Source organism: Hordeum vulgare, chromosome 7H (genome assembly GCF_904849725.1).
Source record: "Hordeum vulgare subsp. vulgare chromosome 7H, MorexV3_pseudomolecules_assembly, whole genome shotgun sequence".
In the NCBI taxonomy this organism is placed as follows: domain Eukaryota; kingdom Viridiplantae; phylum Streptophyta; class Magnoliopsida; order Poales; family Poaceae; genus Hordeum; species Hordeum vulgare.
The window spans coordinates 592529847-592549926 of NC_058524.1; the positions used below are offsets into that span (position 1 = coordinate 592529847).

The 20080-nt window shown below is 46.2% G+C and overlaps 2 protein-coding genes across 3 annotated transcripts; one reads left to right on the forward strand and one right to left on the reverse strand.

Annotated features, from left to right (window-relative positions):
* The first annotated feature begins 204 nt into the window (after positions 1–204).
* Positions 205–1125, forward strand: LOC123413325. 2 transcript variants are annotated; one of them, XM_045106266.1, is made up of 2 exons: positions 205–343; positions 596–1125. In XM_045106266.1, exon 2 carries the CDS (start codon positions 626–628, stop codon positions 1004–1006), a length of 381 nt encoding a protein of 126 aa, XP_044962201.1. In that variant the 5' UTR covers positions 205–343; positions 596–625; the 3' UTR covers positions 1007–1125. The 2 variants fall into 2 exon arrangements, with proteins under 2 accessions (XP_044962201.1, XP_044962202.1); XM_045106267.1 differs by having other exon boundaries at positions 215–343; positions 599–1125.
* A 514-nt stretch (positions 1126–1639) lies between these two features.
* On the reverse strand, positions 1640–5709 carry LOC123413324 (geranylgeranyl transferase type-2 subunit alpha 1). The gene is made up of 8 exons (XM_045106265.1): positions 5496–5709; positions 5062–5221; positions 4770–4936; positions 4600–4704; positions 3402–4205; positions 3138–3327; positions 2374–2551; positions 1640–2151 (listed from the first exon to the last, which is right to left on the reverse strand). Exons 1-8 carry the CDS (start codon positions 5609–5611, stop codon positions 1763–1765), a joined length of 2109 nt encoding a protein of 702 aa, XP_044962200.1. The 5' UTR covers positions 5612–5709; the 3' UTR covers positions 1640–1762.
* Positions 5710–20080: the final 14371 nt, after the last annotated feature.

Here is a 20080-nt window from a genome sequence, read left to right on the forward strand (position 1 = left end):
TGGTACGGCACGGTACGGTTAATATTCGTGCCTGGACGGGCCTTGCCACGTCAGGCCCATTTACAACTGGGCCATGTCGTTCTGTGCCAGGCCTGGCCGTTTGGCCAGGTATGCGATTCTCTAACTATTGGACCTTGTGGGCCAGAAGGCCCAGGGTTTCCGCCCACACATCCCCTCTTGGCCTCTTCCCCGTTGCCCTGTAGCCCTCCTCCGATTTCCGTCGACCGGAGCCGTCGAGGCCGCCGTGCTCGCCTGGCCGCGCCGCCGCACGCTGCTCTCCCTCGACTCCCGCGCCTGAACGGGCCGCGTCGCCACCTTCCTCGCCCTTCGTTCCCCTGCTCAGGTGAGGCATCTCGTTCCCCGTTCGCCCTCTCCTTCCCTTGGCCAAACCCTAGTGACCGGCGCTTCCCAGGCCGCCGTACGCCTTCCGCCGGGCGGCGAGAAAAATCCGAGCAGGGGGCGTGTTGACGATTCACCTTAGCCCCAGCTCCCTCTGAGATACTTCTATCCGAGAATCCTTGTTCCCCATTGCTGTATAGTATAACTGATTTTTCTCTGTGACCTGATATTGATCGATTCTGGAACGCATCTCCAGCAGAGGGAGTGGAACCTGGTGGTTGCCGCAATGGAAGGAGCGCCATCAGATGGCCAGGTGATCTCGTCCACCGCAGACCCTTGCCTCGACAGCTCGGCCGCATCCGCGGACGCCGCCGGTGGCAGCGGCTCGCAGCACGTTTCAACGCTCCGGAAGCTGCTGTTCCGGAGGATGCTGGTCGGGGTGAACGACGGCCGCTACTTCCTGGGGCTGTTCCACTGCGTCGACAAGCAGGGGAACATAATCCTGCAGGACGCGGTGGAGTACCGCAGCGCGCGCCGTTCTTCTCCCTCGGCTCCCAAGGAGGAGCGGTGCCTCGGCCTCATCCTCATCCCAGCTTCCTGCCGCTCCTCCTGCCATGTCGACTGCTTCATCCAGGAGCAGATGGCCCTGCTGTCCCTGAGCAAGTAGAATCATGCTTCTGATTTCTTTTCTCTGGTTTCTAAAGCTATGTACTACTCGCTTAGATGAATCTGTGCCTGGAGACCTTGCTGTGACTTTTATTTGTAATCATAATCAGTTCTGCCGTATTGGAGTTGCCCTGCATATTTTTTTGTTATTTCGGCTAGAAGCTGGTATTCATATTTCAGTTCCATGGGAATAAAAGTGCCACCCTTTAAATCTTCCTCCATCAATCAGTGTCACTGGCTGTGAGTTGTTCAATCAACAGGATTTTATACATAAATTCATTTACTGATGGCATACATGCTTATACCATATCTTCCTTAAAGTGATCAGGTGAAATTCTTCTGGCTGTTGCAATCCTGATGCATACAGGATTGCACAACACAGACACAAAAATTGTTTTGATCTTTTATGTAAATAATATTTTTAGTTGACTTTTCATTCCTCTGTAGTGAAGGCTCATGGTAACTGGCAAAATGCCCATGGTGGATACGATTCTAACAGTAATCACACTGGTCAAAATAGTGCCTTAAAAAAAAGAACAATTGAGAAACAACGGTGGATATGATTCTAACAGTAATCACACTGGTTAAAATAGTTCCTTAGAAAAAGAACAATTGAGAAACAACAGCCAAGGAATACTTGTATAATTGTATTAGTCTCTCAGAGCTGCTTAACTGTAATAATACATGAATCAGACAATAGCAGTGTACAGTGTTTACTTTCCCCATCCTATCACAATTTCCACTCTCCGATGAACAGCTAATGGATACATGCGCCGTCGAGCCACTTCAGAGAAGGGCTGAGTGTCGTCACGACAGTCGCGAAGCTATCCTTGTCGGCAACCGCATTTCCCTTGATGTCAAGCTGCACCAGGTTCACGGATTTGAAGAAGAGTATGGCGTCCCAGAACTCCTCCACGTTGACGTTTATCTTTCGGCACTCCTCGAAGGCTTCACACCGTTCGACTTTGTGCGAAAACGGAGATGAGCATATATACCGTGTTGTGTCGATCGGGTGAGCTCCGATCTCGTTGAAAGATAAATCTAACGCTTTCAAAGAAATCTTCGTCAGGGGTTCGAGTGACGTGAAACTGCTGAGCTGGTTATTGCTGATGTTCAGGCACACAAGCTGCTGCAAGGCCTCCAAACCTGAAAAAGGTCAAGAATTTAGTTTCCTGTAGACATTGCACCATGAAGCTTATTCATCAGATACCAGCTTCTAATAACTCAAGCAATTTATCTTTGGCCATAGCTATTAACTTAATGCAACTGTAAATTGTGTTTGCTTTCCAGGTGCCATACTACCACTACACTGATGAATATAAAAAATGCCTCTAAACTGAATAGAGTTATAAGATTTTAAGATCCGACCTTCAATTGATCTGAGCTTGTTATGGCTTAGGTCCAGCATTTGAACCCACAACATGCGTTCAGTAAATCCAATGCGTGTTAAAGACAATCTGCAAAGTTGCACATGGTTTAATGGAGCTGAATTTGATCTAACTTGGACTGAACAGTACTTCATGAAAGCCTCCATGTCACATGTTAGCTGCAACAAAAGGAAAAGTTAGACAGCTATAAAATAAGATTCATTAAATGATATAATAACATGAACAGACCATCTTTTACTGCAAAATGCAAACTAATCAAACTCCACCATTTCTATTTACACTATTATCTTTCTAACTTGATTGACCATAGTCCCAAAAGGTGTTACAAATATCACACGGTTAATTCAAATTCTAATAAGCTCAAAGTATCACCAGAACAAAGTGTGAATTAGTTTACCTGGATTACTAAATGCTTTCAAGAACTATGCAGATGATAAGAATATACATTGATCAATTGGGTTTAGCACAATATGGTTACTAAAGGTGCAATTTGCACTTATTTAACATTACAGGTGCAATATGTCACATGTTACTAAAGGTGCAAAAAAAGAAAGGCCTAAAAGAACTTGTAAAACAACGAATAATCTAAAATTGTCAAAATGGTGAAATGGATGTTTTTAGGTACATGATTCCGTAAATATTAGAAGCTTCAATTTTTTTTCATAAGAACCAAGTAAACTGAGCGATACTAAATTGTCTACATCTTCTATTAAACAAACTGTGTTCGAACATTTTCCATGTTACCTGATCCATTAGGACTAAGCTCCGCTCATCTTCATAATACCTTTTATGAGAAGGATCCAAATTAATCAAGTCACTGAAGAACCCTAGCGCCTCTTCGCAGTACCCCTTCCTTTCAATCAAAGAACTTCCACGGGACTTTATTGCAGCGCAAGCAAGCAATAGCCGTGCTAGTGTCAACTTAGCAAATTTACTGTGGAAGAGAGTATGATGTGAAAATGGAGGTCAAATGCATCAGCTGATGAAAAAGGTGATGTAGAGCCTAACCTATTCTCATCTGGTAAATCTCTGAAAAGGTCGATTTCATCAGATAGTCTATCCAAATTCCATCTTGACTCTTCTTGAACCAAGGCACTGGTGATATTTAGCTGATCAAAAGCGACACAACTGGGTTTCCCATGAGACTGGAATGATTCTGAGCTACTCCAGGAGATTGGATCATGAAACAAATCGATATCATGTGCTTCATCATTATTGGTGCCCAGTTCAATGGTAAACGTAAAATGTACATGGCAATTGCAGTGAGAGCCACTTCTTGACATGATATCATTTGAGCAGGGTATGCTTACTTCAACAGAAAATTGTTGTGGAGTGCTACAATCTTCGTTTGCAATTTCAAGATATGTGGCCCAACAATTAGAATACCCAGAGTCAGTTATCGCGAGGGGCCTCCACTGGACATCCTTATCAAACACAAAATCAGAATTTAACTTTACATTTGATGGATTTAATCCTTTGACGGGATCATTGAAATAAAGCACAATGGGTATAATCCCTTCCTTCAAAGAGTAACAACAAATGGAGCTCGGGGAAGACACCATGTTCTGGTCTTCATTTTTCCTTGCCGAAAATAAACTGAGCTTTGCACCATGAGAAGGCCAAGATGAAATCAGCTGTGGGTTATCAGGGGTAGATGTCTGAGCTAAAAGCCAGAGGTGATAGAACCAACCGCTTTGGTCACTAGGGTCTGTAAAAAGTGCCTGAATCACAAGTTCAAACTCCTCTGAAAAGATCTTCTGCTTTGACTCAAAACCTTCCCTTCTTTGGATTAGCAGATTGGACAGAAGTATACTGCAATACACCGTGTGAGATATTGTAGCACACGACACAACATATCATAGAGAGTAATCATCAAGACTAGTAAACAGAGGTAATGCTACATATATGAAATAACCAAGGTTGAGATGATACAATGTGCACATTAATCTAAACGTGCAAAACTAGTTAAGCAGAGTAAGCATCTTCAATTGAGCCTGAATCATAAGAAACTAAGTCCTTGGATTATCCTTTGGTATTTTACATCATATTCACTGAAACTTCTATGAATCAAATATCAGTCTAGTTGCCAATACAGTTGTGCACGGGGAAAAAATGATTTAGGGTAGCTTAAATTGATAAATATTCAGGCACCAAATGAAATTGTGGGAAGAGCATCTAGATCAGACATCCAGTAACAAATGCATACCTACGATTATGCCATGCTGAGTAATTACTGAAATTTTCACCGATCTTATCCATTGTGTACTGAAGTTCTTTCTCTTCTGGCACCCCCATAAATTTTGCAAGGAACCTGTGAAGGGTGGAAATCAGTCCAAGCACCATCTTAGCATTAACTGCTAACAAAAATAATTTTACCTGCGGTAATTCCATCCGTGGAAATTCCTCGCATCCACCTTTAACAGTTTATCCAAGAGGCCGTATTCGCGCTTGAAATCCACAGGGGCAAGCTTCTGATTCAGCAACCACTTGCGATGATACCACGCTCCATAGGACTTTGGGTTCTGCCTCAGGGCAAGCTCCACCTTCAAAATTTCAAATTCCACAACCGATGATCATCAAGCAATCTGACCGCTCAAACTTGAAACGACTAAAGCGCAAAACATAGGACAATCGGATCCAATGTTCAGCCCGATGGATCAGAGTTTACCACTCTGAGCTCGGCATCGACAGAAGATTTGATGGCCTCTGGATCAGAGAGCTCCTTGAGGTTGTGCTGCAGCGCGAGCTTCCTGTAGTTCCACGCCGTGTAGGCCTCCGGGTTTATCTCGAGGAGCTTGAAGCTCAGCCCAAGCGCCTCCTCGGTGTACCTACACACCACATACACCCAGAAAGGTTGGCTCATCGTTGTGGTACTGAGCACGGCGGCTAAAATCTGGATCTTGTATCTATCTGCCGCATTCGCTCCCTCGTGCTGATGACGAGGAAACGAGGGGCGAAACCTACAGCATCCGACAAGAGTACCTAATCCTCCCTCGCTGCGGCGGGCTAAGCGGCTCGTCGGAGTTCGATCTCGCGAGAGACTAGGCAGGGCCCTAGAGCGAGGGGCAGAAGGGGGAGGGGGAGGGAGAGGGGGTGGCTTACGTGCAGGTATGGTGGTTGTGGAGGACTTGGACCTGGAGTTCTCGGAGCTTGGCGGCCTTCGCCGCCGCCGCCGCGTCGTCCTCCGGCTGTTTCGGCCGGCGAGGCTGGCCGTGCATCTCGTTGCTGCTCCGGTGACGGCTGGGGGTCGCGGGGAGTTGGATCTCGAGCAGAGGAGAGTTCTCCTACAGTGGGTAAACGGGTTTTGCATATACGCCCTTCCTATCGTCCGTAATTGTAATCAGGTGATGTAATTGCATAGCAGCCGCCACAAAACCTTGATCCCAAACCCCTTCCTTTGAAAGATATATGAAAAAATGGTGTAACTGAAATTTCTAAAAAAAATATAAAATTTTAAACACGGTAAATACGCAGACGCTTATACATATGCACATACACTCACTTCTATAAATACATGCACATACATTCTATCCCCAAAGCTGGCCAAACGGGCCGGCCCGAAAGCACGCCGACCAGGCACGACACGGGCTAATCGGGCCGTGCCAGGCACGCAACCCGCCTCGGGCCGTGCCTGGGCCTGAGGGCTGGGCACGCGGGTCGGCACCGCACGGCTCGTTTACCATATTTATTATTTATTGCATTTTTTAGTCAATCTCGCTAAATTTTAGTATGTCGTCAGTACATTTACAGTGATGAAATCAAGGTCTCAGGTTGGCCTAACCACACATGGTGGTCAATCCCTAAAGTAAAATCATGCTTAGCAAAATTGTGAGCCTCAATATTCAAGTTTCGAAACTCGACTAATGATACAAAAATTAAAACTAGATATATGATCTCTAATTCCGTTAATCACCCCACCGTATCGAGACACACTATCATTCCTGATAGCATCAACAATTGTCTTGCAGCCCGAGGCCATAAAGATCCGTTGAGAGTATGTGTCGTCTACAGGAGCCAACACCTTCCCATTTACACGTGCCTCGAGGGTAGGTGGATCAACTATGCAAGGGGAGAAATAAGTTGAAGCTCCAATGAGCACCCCGTCTTATCTCGACTAGATCTGGTCAAATGGGTCGTGTAACCGGGCCGGCCCGACAGCCCGCGTGCCTGGCACGACACGGACCCGGCCCGACACGGGCTAATCGTGCTCGGGCCCGATACGAAGCACGCCTCGGGCCATGCCTGGGCCTGGAGGCTGGGCACGCGTGCCGGCACGGCACGGCCCTCTTACCATTTTTATTTTTTGTTTTTATTGTTTTTACATATATAAGCTAAAAAAAAGCCCGATAGATCAAAATCAACCCAAAAAACAACCCAGTATGTCGAAATCGACCCAAATAATAACCGAACAAACCGAAATCGGTCCAAATAACGACCTAAAATACTATAATCCTAGCAGGTCAGCAGGCCGGCCCGTATAGCTCCCATGTCGTGCTTGGGTCTGGACCCCGGCGGGCCGTGCCGTGCCGGACCGGCCCGTTTGGCCAGGTATGATCTCGACACATATCCCATCCACTGAACCAAACTGTCCACTCCTCAAAACCGCAACATCAACATTGATTTTTATATAGCTTGTCTCTGACAACCCGAGACCGACGTTCCAGAAGATTCCCCTTTTCTTTCCGTTTTCGTCGTGTGATTATTTTTATTTGTCGCATCATCTGCATTGCATCTGCACTCCGTTGCCGCCAGTTTTCAAAACTTGCATCCGTTAGTAGTTGCCGGTTCTCGACGTTGTCCGTTCTGAGTCCGACCGCACCCGCACGCGCCCGCGGCACCGTCGAAACCCTGTTTTAACAGTGTGCGTTAAACTTTCTCTGATCGGATTGAGATTTGACGTGCGGTCCTATTTCAATATAGCCAGGCCACCTGTCGAATTTCGTCGCGATCGGAGTCCGTCTGGTACCCGAACGGTCGACCGTGGCGGCACCGTATTCGGTCTACCGTGGGACGTTTGTCGGTGTTTTTTTATAAATCGTTGCTGCGCCGCACCACTTCCCTCTCATCTTAGCGAACGCCACTCTACACAGCTAACCCTAGCCCGCCTCTCCGACCAAACCGCACGATCGCGATCGGAGGGTCAAAAACCCCGAGATGCCCTCTAACCTAGCCTCTCTTCCCTATTTAGACACCCCTAAACTGCCCCTTAGGGAAACCCTAGCCACTTCATCGTTATCCGTGCCCACCAACCGATCCAGCCGCCCCAGCGTTCTGCCTCTCTCCTCCCCATCGACAAGGCCCGCCAGGCCCACTGCTGGCCCGCCGGGCCCGGAACCACCGTCGCCGCCGCCTTGCCGAGGCGCGTGGAGGCGAGCCTCCTTCCCTGGCCGCAACAGCATGCCCGAGCTCCCCTAGCGCGCTGCCTGCCGTCGCTTGCGCCTCACCGCGTCACCCCAGTGGTCACCGGCGTGCCCAGGCCGGAGCCCCTCGCCGGGGAGCCCCGCGCGTCAGATCCCGCACCTTCTTCGCTTGCTTGTCGTGCTCCCGAGGCGCAACATCCCCTGCCCGCGCCCTAGCGCCGCCGTTCCTCGCCGTCCTGCCCTCGCCCAAGGCCAGATCCGGCCATCCGCCGCCTGCGCCTCGCCCCGCTCCTCCTCCCGGTGCACGCCTCCCCTGCAGCAGCGCCGCCGTTGCCTCCTCTCGTTCCCCAGCAGACAGGACGAGGGGACGAGCCCGAGCGCCAGCGTCAGGCGCATCGTGGGGCCCAGCACCGGCACTCCGGCCCAGCGCCCGAGCGGAGGCCCAGGAGTCGGCCTCCTTCGCCGAGCCGGCCTGACAGCTCGTCTCCTCCAGATCCGAGCCGGCCCAGTGCCTCCTCCTCCGGCCCATTGCCTCCTCGGGCCCAAGGTGAGAACTATCCCCCGCCCTAAGTGCCTGTTAGTTAGCTGCGCCCATCTGTTTGGCCCATTAGGATAATTAGTTAATTTTTCAGAATTAATAAAATTCCAGAAAAATGACGATATTTAAACGTCCGTAGTTTCCAACTCGTGTGTCGGATCGCGACGTGTAGCATATGTATCTCGTGTAACTTTTCGAGTAGAACACGATTTTACAACTTGCATAATTATTTGACGTAGTTTTACGTGCCAAACGCCTAGTTTAGCGTGCTGTCCCAATAGGGGAACGTCCCGTATTTATTTTCCTTGCGGTCCGGATTGCTCGAGTGCCTTAGATAAAATGCCCATGTTTTAGGAACCTATTTCCCATGTATTTTAGAGCGATCACTTATATTTTTGCGTGTAGGGATTGCCGGTAGTTTATTTTCCCGTGTATAGGTTATTATCTCGCATTTTTGTGTGGCTTTATTTTGTGTTGCAACCCCACATATTTTATATGGTTCCGAGGTAGAAAAATCCATCAGATTTTTATGTGCAATTAGTTTTAGCTTTTGAGGAAGTTAGTTCGCGAGATATTTTGCCATGTTGCCCTCTTGTTTATTTCGTAGGATTTATTCCGTGCTCCGTTTGCTTAAGTTGTCAACTAGAGAGTTGATCTTGGATGTTTTGACTAGCCTCTGGTAATTTTGGTTGCAATAGAAATGCATGTTTAGGTGTGGTTTGCTTACTCTCAAGTTGCTAGAAATAGTGCTGATTTGGAGATGCTGAAATATTTCTAAGTCTGGAATCTGTTATATTTTGTTGCTGTCTTGTCTTGCTTGTATCTTGTGATGTGTAGCTCTTTTGAGGTTGCTCCAATGGAGTTAGATGTAACCCTTGTGTTTATCTAGCATGCTGTAAATTTTCATGCCATTTGGAGTCCTGTAGCTATAGGTTTTGCTGCTGTCAATATGGCTTCAGATCGAAACTGCACTTTCATGAGGTGTAATTTTCACTAAGTCTGAAATAGTGTGTGAGATGCCATTTTGTGTCTTCTTTCCCTAGTGATCCATGATGCCATGCTAGTTGTTGTTAGTTGTTTGTAGTAGTGCTTCTTGCCCTCTTTTGTGTCATGCCTTGCTTGAGTTTATCGGAGTTGTGTAGCCCATAGTTGTGGGGTGTAGAAAATGCTATGTGGCTGATTTTGGCAGATTGTAGTGATATCTTGTATTGCTCGTAGTTGTTGAACCGTAGCTCCGATTTGGTCGTGTCCTACATGAAACTTGCTTAGAATCTCGTGTAGTTTCATTTTCTCTTGGTGGTTGTATGATTTGGCACACATATTGCATTCATGCCATCATATCTTGCGGTGCTTGTAACTTTTGATCCGTAGCTCCGTTGGAGATGATCTCTATGTGTAGATTGCTTGAAATGACGCGTAGAACCACGAGAACCTATTTGTTTTGCTGTTTAACAACTAATTAAATGTGTTAACTCAGATCTGGGCAGAATTGTAAATTAACATGTGAGGTCGTCTCGGAGATGCTATATGTCATTTCCGACCTCACTTAAAATGTCTAGATAGGTAGTTTAATTTCCGCTTCACCTCTTGCATGTTTGACAACATTAATATTGCCGTGTAGATAATCGGGAGTGAACTAAATAATTCCTATGTGGAGTTTCGTCAATATGCAACCCGTTGCATATTGAACTTCACTTAATGTGTAGTGTTTGATTGTGTGAAGTGTCATGTCGTGTCTTGCATGTATTCAGCTGCTCATGCATCATATGTGTTGTGCATCGTGTGGTGAATATCGTGTGTTGATTTGTGTTTCCGGTTTGCTTCGTCTCGATAGAGTTCCGCAAGCGTGTCGGATGTGAGGACCCGTTCGACTACGTCGGTTCGTCTGCTTCACGGAGTCATTCTTCTTCCAAGCGGGATCTCAGGCAAGATGATCATTTCCCCCCGATAACATTACTATCATTGCCATGCTAGTTTACCGTTTCTATCGATTATGTCTCGTTGCCTACGACATGTTAGATAATAGCCTCTCAACAATGCCATGAAACCTTCAACCTGTTCAACCTAGCAAACCACTGATTGGCTATGTTACTGCTTGCTTAACCCTGTTGTTAGCGTTGCTAGTTGCAGGTGTATTGCTTCCATGTGAAAGCATGGGTTCCTTGTTATATCACCATATTAAATGCTATTTAATTTAATGCACATATATACTTGGTAAAAGGTGGAAGGCTTGGCCTTTCTAGCCTGGTGTTTTGTTCCACCTTTGCCCCCTTAGTTTCGGCTACCGGTGTTATGTTCCATAATTGAGCGCTCCTAACACGATCGGGGTTGTTATGGGGACCCCCTTGATAATTCGTTTTAGATTAAAGCAGGTCTGGCAAGGCCCAACTTTGGTACTACATTTGCCTAATAACCTAATAATAATGCATAGGGACCCGCCGGCACCCGCGGACTAATTTAATCAACCCCCGGGCCAGTGCTCCTCATGAGTGTTGGTCCCAACTAAGCGATGTCCGGCGCCCCTCTGGTCACCCGGAGGTTTAGCGATCCCGACGTCTAGCTCATCCGCCGTGTCCTGAGAACGAGGTACGCGACTCCTATCGGGATCGTCGACACGTCGGGCGGCCTTGCTGGATTAGTTTTACCTTTGACGAAATATCTTGTGCATCGGGATTCCGGTGATGCTTTGGGTAATCTCAGAGTTGAGGTTTTCCACTAGGGAATCCGACGAGTTCGCGAGCTTCGTGATTGAGGATTTCTATGCGGGTTGTGGTAATTTGTGATGGACTAGTTGGAGCACCCCTGCAGGGTTAAATCTTTCGGAAAGTCGTGCCCGCGGTTATGTGGCAACGTGGAAACTTTGTTTAACACTGGTTCTAGATAACTTGAAGTTAACTTAATTAAAAACTTGCCAACTGTGTGCGTAACCGTGAATGTCTCTTTCGTGAGTTCCTTCTCCGAACGAGGACACGGTGGGGTTATGTCTGACGTAGGTAGGTGTTCAGGATCATTCATTTGATCATCAGTAGTTCCCGTCCGTTATGCGTAGATCTTCCCCATCTTATTTCTTGTACTCGTAAGTTAGCCACCAAATATATGCTTAGCCGCTGCTGCAACCTCACCACTTAACCATGCCTCACCCATTAAGCTTTGCTAGTCTTGATACCTTTGGAAATGAGATTGTTGAGTCCCCTGTGGCTCACATATTACTACAACACCAGTTGCAGGTACAGGTAAAGGTTATGTGACGCGAGCGCGTTGATTGTTCATTTGGAGTTGCTTCTTCTTCTTCTTCTTCATCGATCTAGGATGGGATCCAGGCCGACAGCCTGGGATAGCAAGGATGGACGTCGTTCTTCTTTTGTCGTTTGTTCTCGTCCGTAGTCGGACCCTGCTCTTACTCTTGATGATTATGTAATGTACTGATGTGACTCTGATGTAGCTTGTGGCGAGTGTAAGCCAACTCTGTATATATATTTCTTCTTTTCAGTACATGTACTTGTAACGATATCCATTCTTGCGATACGACGAGATGCGCTTCTATCCCTGACGAGGCCTTCGTGCCAAATTGAGGATAGGGTCGCATCTTGGGCGTGACACGTTGGTATCAGAGCAGTACCGACCTAGGAGCCCCCTTGATTGATCGAACTTGGCCGAGTCGAGTCTAGTGAAAACTGCTTTGAGTCTAGTTGTATATCGGAGAGTAGGATTCTTTTTTTTCTCCTCTTCTATGCTTTGGTGAGGAATCTTGACGTAATAATTTACTCTACTCCTCTTCTCACTCAAAAAAATTTTAGGATCACGCGGATATTTTTGGAATCTATATGATGCCGATGTGACGGAGTTCTGTCTTGGTGCCTCCTATCTGCTTTAAGTTTCAGGGGAGTTAAGCTCCAGGGGATTTTTGAGCACATCGTTATCATTCAGATTTCTTAGTATCTCAGAACGAAGGATGTTCGTAATTGCTTCAATACTAGTAGTGGCGAGATAACCCCGATGTCCCCAGTACTGGTGCAGATTGTTCGGGAGTACTGCCATACTTTGTATCGTCGTGATCACGAGGGTCTGTTGTAGATGAAGGTCTGAGATTCTGGTTGTGTGTTGACGGATGTGATACAGGTGACGGGTTAGTATAGGAGTTGTGTGAATATTACTCCTTGTATCCGTGTACCAGATTGCATGACCAGATATTTCGGGAATTCATAGGTGGGAATTCTAGTAGTTGCTTATAGGAAAATCTTCCAACAAACACATGATGTTAGGTTGGGGTTCGACATCTAGTGGATTCCTGTCCACGAAAATAACGGACGAAATCTTTCTCATGAGTTTGTTCTGGCTTGTTTCATAAGCCTCATCCCTTTATTTTGTTGAACTATGGTAATTCAAGTTGCTTCGATGTCAAGTGGTGATTTCAGACCTTTCCAAGAGGTGTTCTCATATTTTTTATGTGAATGCTAATCCTTTTGCTCAATCAATCGTCTTATCAATTCTTGTCAACCGGAGTTGTTATATCAATTCTTTTCAACCTGTGTGTTTCTCTCCAAGTGGAGTCAATCCTCTCCAATTTTTGCAAGATCATTCTCTCATTTTATTCCGGAGTTCATCTTATCTAGCCCAAGTTGTCTTTGTTTTTCCCCGCCCTCCCGCCCTTTTTCTTCAGTGATTGGATTTCATCCAACTGCATTTCATTCAGTGATGCTTCCGCTATCTTTTCTTCCTTTCGTAACCGGTGATTCATTGTGAAGATTCTCAGGAGTCGAGTTCATCATTTCTTCATTTTGTTCTTTTCCAGTGAATTTAATTCAGATATCCGTGTTCATCATATCCTTTTTATCCTTCTAATTCTTTCCTATGTTGGAAATTGTTATGAGCCTATCTTGCTATTCATTCCTCTTTTTCCTATCCGGAGTGCTGAAGATATCTCTGAGTTTCGATTTTTCAATTCTTTTAATTATTTCAGGTGCTAACCTCATCTAGTTCTCTTCATACCGGTGCATTATCTCTCTTCTAAGCAATCTTTTCTAACAGTGGTTTCTTTGAGTGGGCCCATAACCCACAGGTTTTTCCCAGGATCTTTTAGCTCTTGTAATCTTTTCCGGAGATCTTTAATTCTTTTCAACTATGATGTAAGTATGAATTTCATCAGTCATATCCCTTCTCCAAGGCCTATTTGAATTAATTGTCATATTTGGCTCAACCTTTCATTCTTCTTTATTCCGGAGTGTCTCAGTATTCTTGGTGTTGTTTCTCATCATCATTCTCACCTTGCAAATTCGAAGGAGGTTTCTCTCGAATTTTGGTTCATTCTCTTGAAGATATCATTTCAGCTTCGTGTTATCATCTTGAATTTGTTTTCAATCATGAGTAATCCCTTTCGTGCTATCCGGTGCTTCTCTGAGTTGTTTTTATTTCTCGTCCTCCGAAGGCCATCATTTTAGAAGATTCTTCGTTCTCAGCTTTCAGCTTTCGTTCTCCAATTCTTCTCAATTGTTGTCTCTTCGTTCGTCTCTCGATTATCCGGTGCCTTGTTCAAGTTTTCTCTCAGGTGGCTTATGATTCCTTCATTCTCTTGTTTCTCCATTAATTCGTGGTGTTCCCATTCAATTGTGAATTCTTACCGGTGTTTCTTGCAACATTTCTGCTATTTTGTGCTTTATTTATCTCTCTGTCTCTTCAAGATTCTTTCAAGAGGAATAAGTTGTATGCTAAATCCGTTGACTGTCGTCAATTTAACTTGATGAAGGATAAGCATAACATAATTCTTATTCTTGTTCTTCCTTCTTCCAAGAGATTTCAATTCTTCTTCCGGAGTGGCTCATGATATCAATTCCTTTTCTCAAGTGTTCTTATCTTTTCTTTTCCGGAGTTCCAAGTTTTATCAAGTATCTCTTTGTGAGCTTCATCTAAATCTTCGCAAGGCTTCAATCTTATTCTTTCATCCTTCATATCGTTGCATCATTCATTTATATACGGAGGTCCTTCTTGGTGGTTCATCAAGGATGTGATTCATTCTCATGTGTTCTTCAAGATTCCTGTTGGAATACCTCAAGTATTCTTTCTCTTCCATTTTCAGTGCATTTGTTCTTCCGTTATCCTTTGAGGTGGTATTATAGCATTCTTGTTAGTGTAGGAGCCTCGAAGAGATTTCCTTTCAAGAATGAGATAATTAAACCCACCAATTCTATGATCATGAGATATTTGCAACCCATGATTTCTTCATTGAGCTATCTTGGTTTGGATTTCACCTAAAGCTTTTCCTATGGATTGTTGCTATCATGGTGCTTGTCATTAATCCAAGTTCTCAATGTATCCTCTTGGTGTAAGAAATTGTTCATATCTTGTTTCTCCCAATCAACCCTTGTTTATGTTAGTGGCTGGTTGTCACTTCATTAGTTTGAAAGGTTTCCATAAGCCCACTACTATCTGGTTCTTTTCGTTGTTGTTTTTCCAACAACTCCGTTCAATTCTTCTCGCAAGGGTGCTTGTCAAGTTCATTTGAGATAGTAGTTGTCATTCTCTCTTCATTCTCTTCTTCCGTATGAGCTAGTTCCTATTCTATTGTTCCGCAGGCATTGTGATGTTGCTCTTTTCGATCTTGGTTGTTCTATCAAGATCATGGTGTTCCCTTGCTCTATTTACTTGTTTGTTGTGAATATTGTCTATTTCTTCCATCTTATCGAATTTTTTGTCCCATTTTCCGACCGAAGTGCTGCCGAAATTTTCCGTGAATTCTTGCTTCTTTCTCATATCATTCCTCATCTCTTTGAAACCTTCAAGGATCGTTGGTTTCACTCGTTTGTCAAGAAGCGACTAAGTTTTACCTCTTGTTCTTTCTCATCCTCTCCCCCTTTCATTCTTGGATCTCGGGGCAAGATCCTCTTGTAGTGTAGGAGAGTTGTGACAACCCGAGACCGACGTTCCAGAAGATTCCCCTTTTCTTTCCGTTTTCGTCGTGTGATTATTTTTATTTGTCGCATCATCTGCATTGCGTCTGCACTCCGTTGCCGCCAGTTTTCAAAACTTGCATCCGTTAGTAGTTGCCGGTTCTCGACGTTGTCCGTTCTGAGTCCGACCGCACCCGCACGCGCCCGCGGCACCGTCGAAACCCTGTTTTAACAGGGTGCGTTAAACTTTCTCTGATCGGATTGAGATTTGACGTGCGGTCCTATTTCAATATAGCCAGGCCGCCTGTCGAATTTCGTCGCGATCGGAGTCCGTCTGGTACCCGAATGGTCGACCGTGGCGGCACCGTATTCGGTCTACCGCGGGACGTCTGTCGGTGTTTTTTTATAAATCGTTGCCGCGCCGCACCACTTCCCTCTCATCTTAGCCAACGCCACTCTACACAGCTAACCCTAGCCCGCCTCTCCGACCGGACCGCACGATCGCGATCGGAGGGTCGAAAAATCCCAGATGCCCTCTAACCTAGCCTCTCTTCCCTATTTAGACACCCCTAAACTGCCCCTTAGGGAAACCCTAGCCACTTCATCGTTATCCGTGCCCACCAACCGATCCAGCCGCCCCCAGCGTTCTGCCTCTCTCCTCCCCACCGACAGGGCCCGCCAGGCCCACGGCTGGCCCGCTGGTCCCGGAACCACCACCGCCGCCGCCTTGCCAAGGCGCCTGGAGGCGACCCTCCTTCCCTGGCCACAGCGGCATGCCCGAGCTCCCCTAGTGCGCTGCCTGCTGTCGCGTGCGCCTCACCGCGTCACCCCGGTGGTCGCCGGCGTGCCCAGGCGGGAGCCCCTTGCCGGGGAGCCCCGCGCGTCAGATCCCGCAACTTCTTCGCTTGCTTGTCATGCTCCCGAGGCGCAGCATCCCCTGCCCGCGCCCTAGCGCCGCCGTTCCTCGCCGTCGTGCCCTCGCCCTAGGCCAGATCCGGCCAGCCGCCGCCCGGATCCGCCACCTGTGCCTCGCCCCGCTCCTCCTCCCAGTGCACGCCTCCCCTGCAGCAGCGCCGCCGCTGCCTCCTCTCGTTCCCCAGCGGACGGGACGAGGGGACGAGCCCGAGCGCCAGCGTCAGGCGCGCCGCGGGGCCCAGCACCGGCACTGCGGCCCAGCGCCCGAGCGGAGACCCAAGAGCCGGCCTCCTTCGCCGAGCCGGCCTGACAGCTCCTCTCCTCCAGATCCGAGCCGGCCCACTGCCTCCTCGGGCCCAAGGTGAGAACTATCCCCCGCCCTAACTGCCTGTTAGTTAGCTGCGCCCATCTGTTCGGCCCATTAGGATAATTAGTTAATTTTTCAGAATTAATAAAATTCCAGAAAAATGACGATATTTAAACGTCCGTAGTTTCCAACTCGTGTGTCGGATCGCAACGTGTAGCGTATGTATCTCGTGTAACTTTTCGAGTAGAACACGATTTTACAACTTGCATAATTATTTGACGTAGTTTTACGTGCCAAACGCCTAGTTTAGCGTGCTGTCCCAATAGGGGAACGTGCCGTATTTATTTTCCTTGCGGTCCAGATTGCTCGAGTGCCTTAGATAAAATGCCCATGTTTTAGGAACCTATTTCCCATGTATTTTAGAGCGATCACTCGTATTTTTGCGTGTAGGGATTGCCGGTAGTTTATTTTCCCGTGTATAGGTTATTATCTCGCATTTTTGTGTGGCTTTATTTTGTGTTGCAACCCCACATATTTTATATGGTTCCGCGGTAGAAAAATCCATGAGATTTTTCTGTGCAATTAGTTTTAGCTTTTGAGGAAGTTAGTTCGCGAGATATTTTGCCATGTTGCCCTCTTGTTTATTTCGTAGGATTTATTCCGTGCTTCGTTTGCTTAAGTTGTCAACTAGAGAGTTGATCTTGGATGTTTTGACTAGCCTCTGGTAATTTTGGTTGCAATAGAAATGCATGTTTAGGTGTGGTTTGCTTACTCTCAAGTTGCTAGAAATAGTGCTGATTTGGAGATGCTGAAATATTTCTAAGTCTGGAATCTTTTATATTTTGTTGCTGTCTTGTCTTGCTTGTATCTTGTGATGTGTAGCTCTTTTGAGGTTGCTCCAATGGAGTTAGATGTACCCCTTGTGTTTATATAGCATGCTGTAAATTTTCATGCCATTTCGAGTCCTGTAGCTATAGGTTTTGCTGCTGTCAATATGGCTTCAGATCGAAACTGCACTTTCATGAGGTGTAATTTTCACTAAGTCTGAAATAGTGTGTGAGATGCCATTTTGTGTCTTCTTTCCCTAGTGATCCATGATGCCATGCTAGTTGTTGTTAGTTGTTTGTACTAGTGCTTCTTGCCCTCTTTTGTGTCATGCCTTGCTTGAGTTTATCGGAGTTGTGTAGCCCGTAGTTGTGGGGTGTAGAAAATGCTATGTGGCTGATTTTGGCAGATTGTAGTGATATCTTGTATTGCTCGTAGTTGTTGAACCGTAGCTCCGATTTGATCGTGTCCTACATGAAACTTGCTTAGAATCTCGTGTAGTTTCATTTTCTTTTGCTGATTGTATGATTTGAAGTGCTCGTAGCCGTCGTTGCACATATATTGCATTCATGCCATCATATCTTGCGGTGCTTGTAACTTTTGATCCGTAGCTCCGTTGAAGATGATCTCTGTATGTAGATTGCTTGAAATGACGCGTAGAACCACGAGAACCTATTTGTTTTGATGTTTAACAACGAATTAAATGTGTTAACTCAGATCTGGACAGAATTGTAAATTAACATGTGAGGTCGTCTCGGAGATGCTATATGTCATTTCCGACCTCACTTAAAATGTCTAGATAGGTAGTTTAATTTCCGCTTCACCTCTTGCATGTTTGAAAACATTAATATTGCCGTGTAGATAACCGGGAGTGAACTAAATAATTCCTATGTGGAGTTTCGTCAATATGCAACCCGTTGCATATTGAACTTCACTTAATGTGTAGTGTTTGATTGTGTGAAGTGTCATGCCGTGTCTTGCATGTATTCAGCTGCTCATGCATCATATGTGTTGTGCATCGTGTGGTGAATATCGTGTGTTGATTTGTGTTTCCGGTTTGCTTCGTCTCGATAGAGTTCCGCAAGCGTGTCGGATGTGAGGACCCGTTCGACTACGTCGGTTCGTCTGCTTCACGGAGTCATTCTTCTTCCAAGCGGGATCTCAGGCAAGATGATCATTTCCCCCACATACCATTACTATCATTGCCATGCTAGTTTACCGTTTCTATCGATTATGTCTCGTTGCCTACGACATGTTAGATAATAGCCTCTCAACAATGCCATGAAACCTTCAACCCGTTCAACCTAGCAAACCACTGATTGGCTATGTTACTGCTTGCTTAACCCTGTTGTTAGCGTTGCTAGTTGCAGGTGCATTGCTTCCATGTGAAAGCATGGGTTCCTTGTATATCACCATATTAAATGCTATTTAATTTAATGCACCTATATACTTGGTAAAAGGTGGAAGGCTCGGCCTTTCTAGCCTGGTGTTTTGTTCCACCTTTGCCCCCTTAGTTTCGGCTACCGGTGTTATGTTCCATAATTGAGCGCCCCTAACACGATCGGGGTTGTTATGGGGACCCCCTTGATAATTCGTTTTAGATTAAAGCAGGTCTGGCAAGGCCCAACTTTGGTACTACATTTGCCTAATAACCTAATAATAATGCATAGGGACCCGCCGGCACCCGCGGACTAATTTAATCAACCCCCGGGCCAGTGCTCCTCATGAGTGTTGGTCCCACCTGAGCGATGTCCGGCGCCCCTCTGGTCACCCGGAGGTTTAGCGATCCCGACGTCTAGCTCATCCGCCGTGTCCTGAGAATGAGGTACGCGACTCCTATCGGGATCGTCGACACGTCGGGCGGCCTTGCTGGATTAGTTTTACATTTGACGAAATATCTTGTGCATCGGGATTCCGGTGATGCTTTGGATAATCTCAGAGTTGAGGTGTTCCACTAGGGAATCCGACGAGTTCGCGAGCTTCGTGATTGAGGATTTCTATGCGGCTTGTGGTAATTTGTGATGGACTAGTTGGAGCACCCCTGCAGGGTTAAATCTTTCGGAAAGTCGTGCCCGCGGTTATGTGGCAACGTGGAAACTTTGTTTAACATTGGTTCTAGATAACTTGAAGTTAACTTAATTAAAAACTTACCAACTGTGTGCGTAACCGTGACTGTATCTTTCGTGAGTTCCTTCTCCGAACGAGGACACGGTGGGGTTATGTCTGACGTAGGTAGGTGTTCAGGATCATTCATTTGATCATCAGTAGTTCCCGTCCGTTATGGGTAGATCTTCCCCCTCTTATTTCTTGTACTCGTAAGTTAGCCACCAAATATATGCTTAGCCGCTGCTGCAACCTCACCACTTAACCATGCCTCACCCATTAAGCTTTGCTAGTCTTGATACCTTTGGAAATGAGATTGCTGAGTCCCCTGTGGCTCACAGATTACTACAACACCAGTTGCAGGTACAGGTAAAGGTTACGTGACGCGAGCGCGTTGATTGTTCATTTGGAGTTGCTTCTTTTTCTTCTTCTTCATCGATCTAGGATGGGTTCCAGGCCGGCAGCCTAGGATAGCAAGGATGGACGTCGTTCTTCTTTTGTCGTTTGTTTTCGTCCGTAGTCGGACCCTGCTCTTACTCTTGATGATTATGTAATGTACTGATGTGACTCTGATGTAGCTTGTGGCGAGTGTAAGCCAACTCTGTATATAAATCTCTTATTTTCAGTACATGTACTTGTAACGATATCCATTCTTGCGACACGACGAGATGCGCTTCTATCCCTGACGAGGCCTTCGTGCCAAATTGAGGATAGGGTCGCATCTTGGGCGTGACATTGTCGGTGGTAGGATACAA

Bases quoted from the DNA above. Each gene is read 5' to 3' on its own strand.
- LOC123413325 (XM_045106266.1), top strand. From the start codon at position 626: ATGGAAGGAGCGCCATCAGATGGCCAGGTGATCTCGTCCACCGCAGAC.
- LOC123413324 (XM_045106265.1), bottom strand. From the start codon at position 5,611: ATGCACGGCCAGCCTCGCCGGCCGAAACAGCCGGAGGACGACGCGGCG. The intron at 3,328-3,401 runs GTTAGGCTCTAC...TCTCTTCCACAG, and splicing joins GATTTACCAGATGAGAATAG to TAAATTTGCTAAGTTGACAC. The intron at 2,552-3,137 runs GTAACATGGAAA...CTTTTGTTGCAG, and splicing joins GCTTAGTCCTAATGGATCAG to CTAACATGTGACATGGAGGC.